This window comes from Zonotrichia albicollis, chromosome 3 (genome assembly GCF_047830755.1).
Source record: "Zonotrichia albicollis isolate bZonAlb1 chromosome 3, bZonAlb1.hap1, whole genome shotgun sequence".
Classification (NCBI taxonomy): Eukaryota; Metazoa; Chordata; class Aves; order Passeriformes; family Passerellidae; genus Zonotrichia; species Zonotrichia albicollis.
The window spans coordinates 24,776,760-24,790,688 of NC_133821.1; the positions used below are offsets into that span (position 1 = coordinate 24,776,760).

General features: G+C 45.8%; 1 protein-coding gene across 9 annotated transcripts in view; it reads right to left on the reverse strand.

Annotated features, from left to right (window-relative positions):
- WDPCP (WD repeat containing planar cell polarity effector) overlaps positions 1 to 13,929 on the reverse strand; it is a 148,506-nt gene that overhangs the window by 3,832 nt on the left and 130,745 nt on the right. For all 9 annotated transcript variants that reach the window (XM_074536987.1, XM_074536979.1, XM_074536981.1 and 6 more), the window contains 3 exons: positions 11,809 to 11,944; positions 5,195 to 5,289; positions 3,717 to 3,745 (listed from right to left, as the gene is read on the reverse strand). In XM_074536987.1, coding sequence (XP_074393088.1) covers positions 3,717 to 3,745; positions 5,195 to 5,289; positions 11,809 to 11,944 — 260 coding nt within the window. The remainder of the gene's footprint in view (positions 1 to 3,716; positions 3,746 to 5,194; positions 5,290 to 11,808; positions 11,945 to 13,929) is intronic.

The window sequence follows — 13,929 nt, forward strand, 5'->3', positions numbered from 1 at the left end:
CGCTCTGGCAGGCAAAGGGAGGAGCGGTATGGGAAGGCACACCCTGTAATTGAAAAGCCACTAACTCATCTCAGACCTGCAGGGATGGCAGCATGGAGGCAGTGGTTTGCTCTGTCTCCACAGGTCTGAGGCAGAGCAGAGGATCCTTCTGTTCTCCTGGAGTGGGAAATACAGAGATACCTCTTCCCCGCGCTGCTGTACTGCTCCCAGGAGGCTACGCTTTTTCTCCTGGCATTATTCCCAAGGGCATGATGAAGGTGGGAAAGGACAAGAGGGAAGAAAAGAAACACTTCCCAAGAGAGGAGAAGAAATGAAGAAGCCCCAGGAAATTATTTTAAACACCTGTTTTATTCAGATGAAGACTGCCTGGTACCTGCAGGAATGACTAGGAGGAAGGACAAGCCTGTTGCTAGGATCCATAGGTACCACTGCTTTTCACTGGGAATGCTTTGTTCCCCTTGAATAGCGCAACATAAAACCATTAATCCACTGAGTGGTAATAGATTATCACCTGGTAGTTATAAAGAGCCATTGGCTTGAGCATCTTAAATTGCCTGGTAGAAGATCAGTCTCCGGTCCAGGATCAAGAGAGCAGTTGAGATTAACATTTTCCAAAGGGTCTTGTTTGTACCAAGGTAGGTGACCAAGGTGTTTGGAGCCTTGGTTTCCCTGATCCATCTCTGGGACCTGCTACATGGAAGCTCTGAACCAACCTACACAGCTGCTCAAGATTATCAAATCCAGAATAACACAGAGCAGGAGGGACCTCTGGGACCACCCTGCTCAGAGCAGCAAGGCTGGGCTGGCTCTCAAGCAGCACTGTCCTCCAGGCCACCCTAATCTCACCTCCAGGGTGGAACATGAACACCAAATCCTGGCCACTCCAAATATTGAGCATGGGATGCTCACTTCTCACCTGCTTCAGCCCTGTTGCCTGAGGAGCCATACCCACACATGCACAGGACAAGGAAAGCTGCAGGTTATCCTCATTCCTCCACCGTCTGTCCTCATCTCCACCTTTGTGCTCAGTGGTGGGATCCTCTGGCCAGCCCAAAACCAGACTGGCAAAGCCACCTAAGACACATTTGTCCTATTGCCAGCTGAGAAGACCTCAGCAGCCCTTGCCCACCATCACCCTCCCACCACTGGGCTGCAGGCAGGACACAGGTGACCTGTGCTGGTGCTGGGGGGACACAAGGGACCCCCACGGGAGCACAGTCTTGCCTCTGAGCCACTACTAACACTCTCCTCCAGAAAACAAATCTTGTTCAACAGCTTGAGCACTGCTTGGCTGTGTGACAGCCAGCTGCTCTGGCAGGTCACTGGGAACAGTTTGTTGCATGATCTCCACAGTTTCAGGGAGGAGAAGCTTCCTCATAGCTGAGAGCAGCAGCGAGTGAGGAGCTCGTGTGCTGTGATGCACCCACAGAAGGCAGACCCGTGTCAGGTCCATCCCTGAGAGGCCTCAGTGGCCATTTGTGCTGGGAACAGGTCACCTCTGGCTCCTGCCTTTCCCCAGCAAACTGGCAAAGGAGGCCAAAGCAAATCCTCTGGCTCCCAGCTGCAGGGATCTTCCTGCAGAATTGCCTGTGCAAGAAGGGCCGGGTTTTGGGTGTGCTCCCCTGGGTGGCACCAAGCCCAGTATTGTGTGAGCTCCGGCTGAAGCAATGCGGGAAGTGGAGTCAGGGGGACGCCAGCCCGGGAGGCAGCGGGGTGAAAGGGGGACCTCAGGAATGGACCTCAGGAATGCAGCAGCATGCAGCAGGCTGCTGGTGGTGTCCAGGGAAGAGCTGCTGATGGTGGGCTTGGGATGGATTTGGGATGTGTTGGACTAAAGCCACAGGTCGGTCCAGCTAGAAGGGTCTGGTCTGATTTGCTGGATGTGGGTTCCCGTGCTGGTACCCAGCTGCTGCAAGACTTCTGAATTTCCAGATTCCATTAAAAGTCAGGACAAAATGTTGATGGAAATGTTTTCTTTATGGAAATATAACTTTATGGAAGCATAAAGTTAGTGTTACATGGATGGCTGTCCTTCTCCAAAAACCTTGGTGTGCACTAGAGGCTCCCCTTACCCTGCCAGCCATGTTCCTCTGCAGCCCAAAGCTGCTGCTTCCCTTCCCTGGGTCCAGAGAAGCTCAGATGGAAGTGCCTCATTTTCCTGTGCACAATCAGCCCTGTGATGTGTGCTGAAATCAAAACACTACTCCCAGGTCACAGAGGTCACACTCTGACCCACTAGCTTTTAGCAACAGTGACCACTCAGTTGCAGTGACTTTCTGGAACCGAAGAATGCTTTAACCACTCCCTTGGGTAGGTCCTTAACGATGTGATGGCAAAGCTTTCTTCTGTGCATCATTCTCCTTGTACAGCCTGAATGTCTGGGCTTGTGGATTTCACTGTTATAGTCCAGAGATTTCAGATGAACTTCTCAGTTTATTAATTCAACTGCTTATGTGAAGGCAAGGACATCTTCCACAGAGCTTGGGGAAGGAACAGTTAACTGCTGGCTAACCCTGCTGCAAAGCCAGGAATCCCCCCAGTGTCTCCAGACCATCCTTGCTGCTGTGCTTTACTTCACTCTGTGTCCTGAGGCCACCAAGATCATCCAAAGGCAAACAGAGAGGTCCTGTGAGATGAGGATTTCCCTCTGGTGCGACCCTGATGTGGTGAACTGTGTCACCTGGTCCCCAGCCTGTGCCCATCCTCCACCCAGTGCAAAGGCACAGGGGCCTGCAGGAAGCTGCAGAGGTGGGGCCGCTCTGTGTTCTTCCTCAGTGCTTCAGGACTGGTAGAACAGCTCTTAGAGCACAATTTTACTTGGCACAGGCTGGTTTTGTAATGAAAGAAATAAATAAGTGCCATCCTGCTCTGCTGGAAGGTTGAAGTGTTTCTTTCATTTTTTTTTTTAATGATCTGTTTGCACTGAGGCCAAACACTGAATACTTTGGTGTCAAAAATAAAAGTTTAAACAGGAATTGTAATTGGGAGAAGGCTAAAACACAGGCACTTTTGTGCCCTCATTGGTGCTGCCATGAGTTATTTTATCATTTGTTTTATTTTATTGTAGTTTTTCCTGTAGTGTAGAACTGAGGCAGCGTGTTTGTGCTGCGTGCTGCTGACTCACCAGCTCTGGAGAGAGGCTCACCCTCTATCTGTGCTCACTGTGCACCCCCACTGACTCCCAACCACTGGGATCCCAAACCAGGCCAGGAGGGAGCGTCCCCGTGGCAGATGAAGGACATGGGGGGCAGGGCAGGTTTCCCTTCTCCTCCTCTCCCCCCACAGTGAGTTTCCTGCAGGCTGGAAGCCTGAGCTGGTGGAGGGACAAGGTCTGGAGGCTGGCAGTGTGGGAAGGGATGGACCACCTCCTCTGGCAGCACCTCACACTTAAATCAGTTCAGAGTTATAATGAAACATAGGGAAGCATCTCACCCCTTTTCCCTGCAATCTTCCTCTTGGAAGTGCCAAGCCAAGTGCTGGTTAGCTTGTGTAAGATAAATGTGGCTGGAGGATGAGAGCTTCATGTGCTGTGCTCAACACAAAGCAGCAGGTGAAGCCCTACTCTAGCAGAACCATAGAGGAGGATTTCTACCAATTCCAGCAAGAGCCCTGCAGGCAGACAGCTTGCATGGACAGGCTTGGGGAGTTTCAGGAAGCTTCAAAATAGAGTAAATAATAATAAGCAGAAATAAAATAATAAATCAGAAATGCGTTACCTGCTCTGAAGGAACGGCTTTCATATTTCCTTCAAGGAAAAAAAAGAATAAAACACCCACCATGTTATTTACATTCCATTTAACTCACTGAAAAACCCAAACAAACAGAGGTATTACTTTCACTTTTTTGATAAAGAAAGCTATTTTATATCATGTTATTCAATGGATGAATTAAAATACTTAATATATTGCATATGCAAGTCTATACAAGTAGGATATGTATATTCCCTCAAACACCACAAGTTAAAGCAACCATGATTTTTGTGGCAGCGTGGAGATGCAAGGCCAGCAGCAGATCAGGGATCCCAGGTAGTCCTGAGCTGTTGCAGGACTGGGATGGGCAGGCTGGGACAGTCGTGGCTGCAGCACGCTGCTCTCCCTGCAGTGGGGGAGCCCTGGGGTGGTGGGGCTGCCTGCCTGAGTGCTCACCTCTGTCTTGGGAGGGCTGTGCTGCCAGCTTGCTGCAGGAGCTGCTTCAGGATGAGGCTTCATGTTACAGCTTGAGCTGAATTAACAGCTGCCAACATCAAAAAGAAGTCCTGCTGCAGGCAGTGTCCTTCTGCCCCTTGCTTGGTGCTGTCTGTGGCGTCTTCTAATCCCCAACCAGGGCAGGTTGGTTCATGGGATGGACAGAAGCCCATGGGAGAGAAAACTAACAGCTTTTTTGGGTTGGGGTAATGTGCTGTCAGGTCCCTGCATGGTCCCTAGAATGTGGGCAGACAAAGGTGGCGAGGGGGCAGCAGGACTGACCTGTTGTGGCAGTGGCAAGTTCAGCTTCACTGCAAGCTGGAAGTGTATCCATAACTGGCTTGTTTGAAATAATCTCTTTCAGCTGTGGCTGTAGGAACCACCTGGACTCCCCATGCCTGGAGACTGGCTCTGTTCCTACCTCCCTGTCTGTACAGCGACGGGACACCCGGACAGGGCAGGAGATAAAAATCCACGTCTCACACCTTGTGCAAACACTCTGACCTATCCCTGCCTGACTTCCTTCATGGGACAGCTCTTTAACCATGACCTTCTCGTGCTGGCCTGCTCCCCTGCTGGACTGCTGCACTTCCTGGGCTCTGCTGTGATGGGAATGCCAAGTGCTGCCAAAGCCCTCACTTCCCCCAGAGTGCCGCAGGAACCGCGGGCGCTGCTGCTGCTGCCCCAGCCACGGAAGCGGGCAGGCTCTGCTGCTGCTGCTGGCTCCTGCACACAGTAACAGAGCCACAACAGCTGGGAGTAACAAAGCCTGCCTGTCTGTGTCAAATCAGGGATACTGCTGCAAGATAAGGAGATTCAGGTGATTGGTTGACTTATTCTACTTTCCATGAGCCAGTAGCTGAGTCCTACATGCTAGGAATACACAAACCGAGCTCATGCTGCAATGCCTTGTTTTTTCTCCTGGACCCAAATGAATGTTCAAGATATGAATTACCAATATTTCTAGCTTCATCCCTCTGTGCATATTTGAAAAAGACTTGTTCACTTACCTTCCTGGCTGCTGGAAAATATTTTCTTGATCAGGGAGGTGGTGTGGCCATCCTCTCCAGGCTCAGTGTCCTCTGCTTGTCTGTGGCTGGTGGGTCTTGGAAAACAAAACAGAAGTGATAGAAGGAGAGGGAGCAATGCCTGGAGAGCTGGGGAGACACTGTAGAGCAGAGTAAAGCTGTTCTGTTTGTTTTCTATCTTTTCAAGTATACAGCAGCCTGTGTAATTTCCTGGCTACAAACTGCAGCTCTTTTCCATCAGATGCCAGTAGGTTTGTTGACTGAGCGTCACTAGGATCGCTCATTTGGCCGTGCAGTCACTCCAGCACTATCCTGTCATTCAAAGATGAGGTATAAAGCCGGTGGTGTTTTGAGTAATTACAGTTTTGTTAAGCAGGACAGGCTGGGGACATGTAACACACATAGAAGGCACCAGGCACTGCTGGCAGCCCTGCACAGAGGAAGTTGGGCAGATGCCAGGAGAGGAAGATATCAGACTCAAAATACAGCACTGATTTTCTGAAATTTTTGTCACTACATCACTTTCATCATTGAAATCCAAGTTGTGAAGGAGGTGCAGGGAGGAAAGCATTCAACTATGTGTTATGGAACATGCAGATTAATTTGTTGGGGTTTTATTATTTTGTTTTAATTTTGGGGGGATTTTTTTTGTTTTGCTAGTGTTGGTTTCTTCAGCCATCACTAATGTCTGCTTACACAGCCACGTGGAAAGGCAATCCATTCCCAGTGCAATGGAACTGGAAACCTGGAGGCCACATTGTGCCACCTTGGCTTGCTGACTTGCTGCTCGTCCTGCCATCCACAACCTGCCAGGCACCGGTGAAGTCCAAGGGAGCATTGCTTTCATCAAGAATGAGTCAAGTAGAGAAAATAAACTAAACATCCAGTGCCAGGCCAACTGGGAACCCTTTTGGGAGGATTCTCATCATCTGGGTAGCTTTTCCTCCTCAGTGGATGTAGTCATGTTTGACTCAAGTAATGTTTTACTCAAGGGTGACTTTCAGCTACAACAGCAGTGTAGCTGCGAGAATAAAAATGTGAACGCTTTTATGCAGCAACCAATTTCTTCACTACCACAGTACAAAATCTCATTTAGCTTTGATAATACAAATAATACATTCCAGACATAAAAAGCCCTTTATTACTGATGAGAACATAAATAATTAAAGAAAAAGCTGAGATTTTCCGCATGCTTTTGTCTTCCTACTACCAGCCAGAAGACAGCTATGTAAGCAGCTGGGCACATGTAAAGCAACTAAAAGCACCTCTCCTCATCAGCTTTCTAGAGACATTTTTAAGCTGCAGTAATGCAACTCTCCCATCACACTAAGCTTTATTGGTTCAGTATAAGAAACTAAGAAACTTCATTGGAGACCAGATTATGCTGGTTGCAAAAGCGGGGGGATTCTTCTGGTCTTCGACCCCATTATCTCCTCTGTAGTGTCTTGATCAGCTTTCTTACACACAGCCTTGGATTCTGCCGAGACCCGCAAATTGCTTTTTTGGCTGCCAAATTGCCATAACCCTTCTATTTTTATATTTTAAAAGAGCTTAAAACCCTCCATCCTCTTTGGATGTGTCTTTAAAATTGACCAGTACTGGGAGGATTTCATGTATATCCAAAGGCTTAGAAGAAGATGTTACCTCTACTGAGCTTCTAGTTTTACAGTCAACAGACATGAAAAGCCCAGCAGGGATAAAAGGAACTTAACCAGTTCAGTCTAATGCATATAAATCTACCTAAGAGCTCAAGGCACTGGAAGTACTCAATGCACTACATTTATCTGAGTCTAAGATACAGAAATGGGTCTTCAGCCCACATGCCACATGTCCCATTTTGATGCCAAGTTAATATGAATTAAGAGACTGAGATGAATAAACAAGGTCAGTCTGGGCTGGGCCAAGTTGAATCAATGTAAAATAATTGTCAGTATTTTCTGTCAGCAAGGCTGGTTTATCTTGGCTCAGGATTCTCAGTTCTATAGATTATAAAATGTTTTCAGTGGAACAGTTGGCAGACATTTTATTGATTTTTCTTTGTTTTGTGAATGCTGGAAAAATTTCCATTAAGTATACATGCCATTCATGTGATGAAGCCAAATTGCTTTTTCAAACTTTTCTTTCTTCAAGTGTGCTAATGCGTTAATACATTAGCAATCTAATTTAATCAAGAGGACCTTTGTGTGGAATCAAGAGGCCATGGAGCACACCTTGATGCATCTTGAGCACTTATGGGCTAAGAAGAGTTAATTTTGTATTTTCAAGGTGCAGTGTGCATACTGACTGATTAATTTGCCCCTCTGAATTCGGTAATGCACCATCTCAGTTTTACAGATGTAGAAATTGAGAGTGCAACTTTGCACAAAGCCATCTATATCTGCCTGCTGTTGTATTCTTGAGGCACATGAAGCTCCTGGGCTGAGCAGTAGCAAAGAATGAGAAGGAAAAGAAGGAAGAGAAGGAAAGAGAGGGAAGGCTGCATCAGCCAGGCAGGAACAGCACTGGATCCAGCTGAGCTGCTGGATCCCAATTCTGACATGAATTTCCTCCACCACATCACCACATCTCTGCATCACACCCATTAACAAAGTTGATTTGGAACTGAAAACTGCTCAGGCAGATAGAGCAGCTGGTAGGATTACACCTGAACCTGGCAGATGCTAACCCTCAACCTATACTCCTGCTATTTTGTGACCACGGTTGCTTCCTGGACTTTTGAAACAGGTGGAAGCCATAACAGTGATGAATGCTTACTTTATTTGCACAGAACAGTCAGGCAGGAGTAAGAAATACATTTAATGGGGTTTTTTTTAATGTGACATACAAAAGGGGATGCTGTGGGATAACTCTAATTCCCTCCCTCTATGCTGATTTAATAACCAACATAAAGAAAAGAAAGATGCTGTTAGAACTTCCTAAGGTTTGGTCAGTGATGCTACAGATTCAAAATATACAGACATGCTCATGAGATTACATAAAAACTTTGTAGAGAAGTAGGAATGTGTGTATTTTTAAGGACATAACCAACAAGAAAGTTTTATGGTAAAAATCACTGTGATGATAAACACTTTTTCCTTCTATCCTAATTGCTTGTATTAAAATAATAGCCTAATTAAAATGGGAGTAGTTCTGGTTTGGGGAATGGGGACTAGGTAGATGGATAATGAGCTAAAAACCCCTCCAACCCAGCTTCACACACTGCCAACAAATGGAAGATACTCAAGCCCTCAACACATTATGGTAAGGAAAGAGAATGAGACACTGATGGGGAGGAAACCCTGCAGTTACCAGGGCCAGCGGCAGAGGAGTGAGTGCAGTCACAGCTCTGTGTGACTCTGCCGCCAGACTCTGCCATGGTCCCAGGCACTCTCTGGTTGACCCATCAGAAACGAGCTGTCTCACAGGCAGCTGATCAGCTCCTTTGTGTGGCTGAGAGGATCAGCATGCTACCTTGTTCCTCTGAACAGCAGAATTCAGAATATCCTCCTTAAGTGCCAGCTTCTGCTGCAGGGTTATGCTGATCAAAACGTTTTCATAAACAGATAACAAAAGTAATGGGAGGGCAGGAACTTCCAGGCTAAAACATAGCTGACACTTGGAAGGAGAGAAGGCAATGGCCAATGCCAAACATAAGCCAGAGGTGAGATCTTTATCTTATAAAATTATTCACTGGACTGTGCATTATTGGTGGTGTTTAACTGTCCTTTTTATGTTAGAGTGAAAGAAAACAGGGAGCAAGTGAATTGCTGCTTTCTGTAATGTTGTCCTGAAATCTTTACTGCCCATAACTTTTTGTGTGTGTACGGCTCAGGAAGCTGACTACAGCTCTCCACTGGCAGCAACACCACTGCTGCTTCCATAAAACATCATGGAGACAAATCAAGAATAAGCTCTTAAAGGAATAAACCCTTGAGATTGTTTTATGAATTACTATTTTGTTTCCAGCCTCTTCTGTCCATTTTCTGTCCCTGTCTTCATCCCAGACTATGGCTTTCCTGGTTAAGAAAAGGAGATGATGATGTGAAGAGTTAGTTGAAGTGATTTTTTAATCACGTAGCCTGAAAACTGGGCTCCAGTTACACATATGCAGATGTCAAACTCCCTGAAGGGCATCAGAAACAAGGTGTGTTAGGCAAGTGAAACATAAGTGTCTTCTGCTAGTCTTCACAGGGCCCTTGCTCATGACTTCTACCTAGATGTAACTCATGAGATATGCCTCAGCTGTCCCAAGAGCTGAAATACAAGGAAGAAAGAAATGCTGGATGAAATGCTGAAATGAAGTGCTGGAGATGAGCTTTCAAAATTGAGTGAAATGCACATTTGGGATGGCACCTGGGACTGATAGGGGTAGATGTGTTAGAAATGCAGTAATGTAGTAATTGGTGTGACTAGCTGGTACAAAGATGTAAAGCCAAGGCAGATAACAAGAGACTCTGAAAGAACAGCCATTGGATACTCTTGCTGAACAGCTGCAAAGTCCTGGTGTAGTCTCTTACAGGAACTTAAAGAACCACTGCTACCCAGAAGAAGCCAAATACAAACTCAGAAGTCTCTGGTAATCCTGGAGTACCTGGGACAGAGAGATGAAACACTGCAATGATCGCAGAACAGAGAACAGCCCTATTTGTGTAGGGTCCCAGCACTAAAACTTCCTTTCTTTATAGAGATTTCTTCATATGAAGAAGTCTGATGCAGACTTGGCAGCAGATGCATTGTAGAAGAGCAACTCTTGGAGGCAAACCAAGCCACAGCTGGGCACTTGTAGCCACCCGTGGCTTTCTTTAGGCACAGGGAAGAAGTTAATGGAGTCACCTGTGCCTCGGCAGGTGACCTTCCCACCTGGCTGGTATTGTCACAGGGAGTGCCTTTGAAACCTAAATTCTTGTTGGCAGGCTTTGAGCAGCTGTGGCCAGCCAGGAGAGCCGTGAGAAGTTTTCTTCCATGGCTTTGTAAGCGGCCACCAAAATCTCCGGCCTCTCCCGGCAGAGGTCAGCAGCATCTCCAGGCGTCCGCAGGTGGAGGAGCTGGTGCACGGGTGGGAGCTCACTTTATGCTCTCCAACCAAAAGCCTTGGGAAATCCCAGCCATTTATGCAGCTCTGGTGACTGCAAGGAGCCACTCCTGAGGCTCAGCAACTCATGGTGACCCACCTGGGTAGGTGCAGGTCAGGTGGGCAGCCCAGGAGTCGGGGCAAAGTTGAGCTCTCAGCCTTTTCCCAGACGCCTGACGAAGGCAGACGTGGCACTGCCAGAGCTGGGTGAGTCATAGCAACCTCCAGAAGGAGAAGGGTGAGCGAAAGGGAGGGAGGACAGAGTGTTTATACCTTGGGATCACAGGCGTGTTGGGAGTAGTCTCGGCTCTGGTGTGCTGCTAAAGGAGCTCCTTTTATTGGAGCACTTGGAGCCCTCTGGAGACTACGCAGCCTCCAGCATGGAGACTGTCTTTAGAATTTGCCCATATCAGTACAGTGGTATCTTTATCCCGAAAGTTAAGAAGGAATAACTGTGTACTGTATTTTTAAAGCCAGGCCCACCTCCAAACCCATTAGATAGCTCTGAAAGCTTTAGAGCGTGTCCATGTCCTGAAAGTTGTAGGCAATGTATAAAATAAATACTTCACTCATGGTGTGTAGCTGGTAAAATGAATATAATACTGCATACTGAAAAAACTCAACGCCCCCATGTGAGGGGAGACAGAAAACTAGTTAACATACAGATTTCCAGAAAGAGAAGGAAAGAAGAGAATGAAGAAAGAAGATGAACCATGTGTTCAGCACAGTTATATACATATATATTTATATATATATATATACAAATGGCTGGGATGAATGTAATGTCATTCCAGAATGAACTTCAATGTCAAACTCACACCAGATTTACAAAAAACATTCCTAGAGACAGTAGGCATGGAAAATAAAAAGAAGTCTATATAATACACATTTATATACTCACTGGGAACAAATAACTGTTTTTTTCTTTTCTATCAAGAATGCCCAAAGAAAAATAACCGAAACAAATGCTTTTTGAATCTTTGCAGAAGAGCTGTTTCTCTTTAATTTCCTATCCCTTGCAAGGTGGTGTGCAGGTTCATCAGCAATGGAAGTGCTGGAAAAAATCCCGATTATCAGAAGTGTTGTTTCTGTCATAGTGAAGTTCAAGGTTTTAATCAGCTTCAGAAGAAGGGCACTCTCAAAAGATCTTCCCGGGGATTTTGATTACAGGCTAGTGATTTGCTTACAGGGATCTGTAAAGACCATGTCATTTTTTTTAAAGTTCTGTTCATTACCTGCATCTGTTAATTTGCTGTGTTTTCATTGCTGTATTTCTCTTTTCTACACATTCAGCAAGCAAGGCTGCCTTTGCACAGATGATTTAAATTGAAAATGGTTGTGTTAGTGTGGGTTAAAAGCTTGCAAACTCTCTGTGTTTCTGGAGATTTCACTGTGTCTATGCCATGTCCTCTGAGCTTCTAGGTTTTTCTTAGTTTTTAGTGAGTTAATGTTTTATTGTGTTTACAGTCATTATGCAGACAACAACTGCAGTTGAAAGAAAGGTTCAGAATATCAAACATACATTTTGAAACAATTCACAGCTCACCTGTGGGAGCAGCTCTGCGTTGGTGGTCTGTCAGCAGGGTCGGGAACAGGCTGGCTGCACCCTCCTCCCTGCTCTGGAGATTGGTCAGGGAAAGCTTCACAAGAGGGGTCTTCTTCATCTGACTGCCCCAGAAGTTCTGTTAAGATGGATCAAGATACGGTATCACACTTACTTCATCTGAAAGTACCAACCAAACTGCCAGCTGTTTGCCTTGGATGCCCATAAGGACAAGGGTGTCCTCTCTTGCAGGGGATCAAACTGAATGGAAACCCACATGCTTCCACAGCTTTCACCCTTGGCTTCTCCCTTGAAAAGGAGGCCAAGTAGCCAATGACCAGCACCAAGAAACAGAGCCAAGAGTTTTTGAAAGACACAGACAGAGTGTGTATTGGCTATAGATAGCAAGGAGGAAATGCATTCTCTACATTGTCAACTACAGAAGGTCCAGCTGGCTGCCAAAGGCTGCTGCATAAGCCATAGGGATCAAAGTCTTATCAATTGGACTAGTTCCCCTGAGGAGTATGTATAACTCCTTCCTTTAAAAATAAAGACTTCCCTTAGCTTTGTTTTAAAATATTTTGGTTCACAATTAAGGCCTGAAGTCTTCAGTAGGTGAAGCATGAGCATCCAATTCACAAGTTCCAGTCTGAGCCCTGTGGTAAGAGAAATTCTTTAAAAATATCTGAACCACTTAAAAATATAGAGGAGGAATTGCATATTCTAGGTGTGAGACATAAAATAAATAAATAAAAAATTTAATCAAACCGCAGGCTAGCAGAGTTTGGATTAAGGAAAAAAAATCCTGTTACAGATAAAGACTTTAAAAGATTTTTCTCAAAACCATAAGACCCTTTTGCATTTTTTCCTCCTCTAATCCTGTTCTTCTCCCCTTGTTCTCTGCCTTCTTGGATCCTGTATAAGCTGATCTGCAGGGTACCCATGGTGACACCGTGGGCAGTGGGAGGATGTAACAGCCTGGTGAGGGTTGGCATGCTGTTGGGTTTACATTTCATCTGGAGACCCAGAAGGCTCGCTGGCTTAGGAGGGCAAATCTGCTCATAAGCCCTTCTGAACCTCTGAGTCTTAAAAATCCAATGCCATGGGAGTGCTGTGGACTATTTCTACTCTTCATGCCACCTAAATACCACTGGCATCTGTGGTGTGAGGGAGGGTGAAGTGTGGCAAGATTTGGCTTTCCCAGGTAGCTCATGTCTGTCTGTGCTGCTGGTTCCCACATTTTCAACCATTCCCCAGCGTGGGGAATGGTTGTAAATGGCCAACTCGGTTGAAGGCAGCTCACCTCAAGCATGCACACCACACTACAATAAATAAAGGTGCTAAACCAGCACTGGCGCAATTTCTCCTCCATCTTGAAAAAAAAGAATCCAAAGACAAATAAAAGCAGAGGAGAAAACAAGTGTATGGGCAATGCTTTAATCTCAGAAACTCAAATCCAGAGCAAGTAAGGGAGGTTTCTCTGGAGCTGTCTTCTTGGAGCCTTGCAGAATGAGAAACCAAAAGAATGAGAGGTACAGTATAGAGAACTTATAAATGTTTGTGAGAAGCTGCTTTTCATTTATATGAAGAGCTCTGGGAAAGGGCTTAAACAAAATTCCTGTTGATGGGGGAAAAAACATAATTAGGCAAAATCCACTACAGGTCTTGTGGCACAAATTTTGACAGCCTCTGCTCTGGACCACAAGTCCCACTGCTGTGCTCCCACCTGGAATAGAGTCTTTGGTCCTGAAGAGCCTCCCTCCTCTCTTGGCCAGAGTTGGTTAAGAAACAGACTGCTAAACCTTTGAATTTGCAAAATGTCAAAGCTCAGATGTACAGTCTGTACATTACAGCATCTGTAATTAATTTTTCTTTTATCTTTTTTTCTTTTTCCACTTACTAAGGAAGTAAGTGGAACTTACTAAGTTCCACTTAGTAACAACTAATGTCTACATAATTTACCCCCTTAAAGCTACAAGCTTTCACCAATATATGATGCCCATGACTTCTCTTGAGCCACCGCTCCTGGGGGTGGGGATATTTCAGAACATAAAATCCTGACAGATGCTGAAAGAGGAGTGTGTATTGAAAAAGGAAACATATCAGAACTGGGTCAGCATTTTC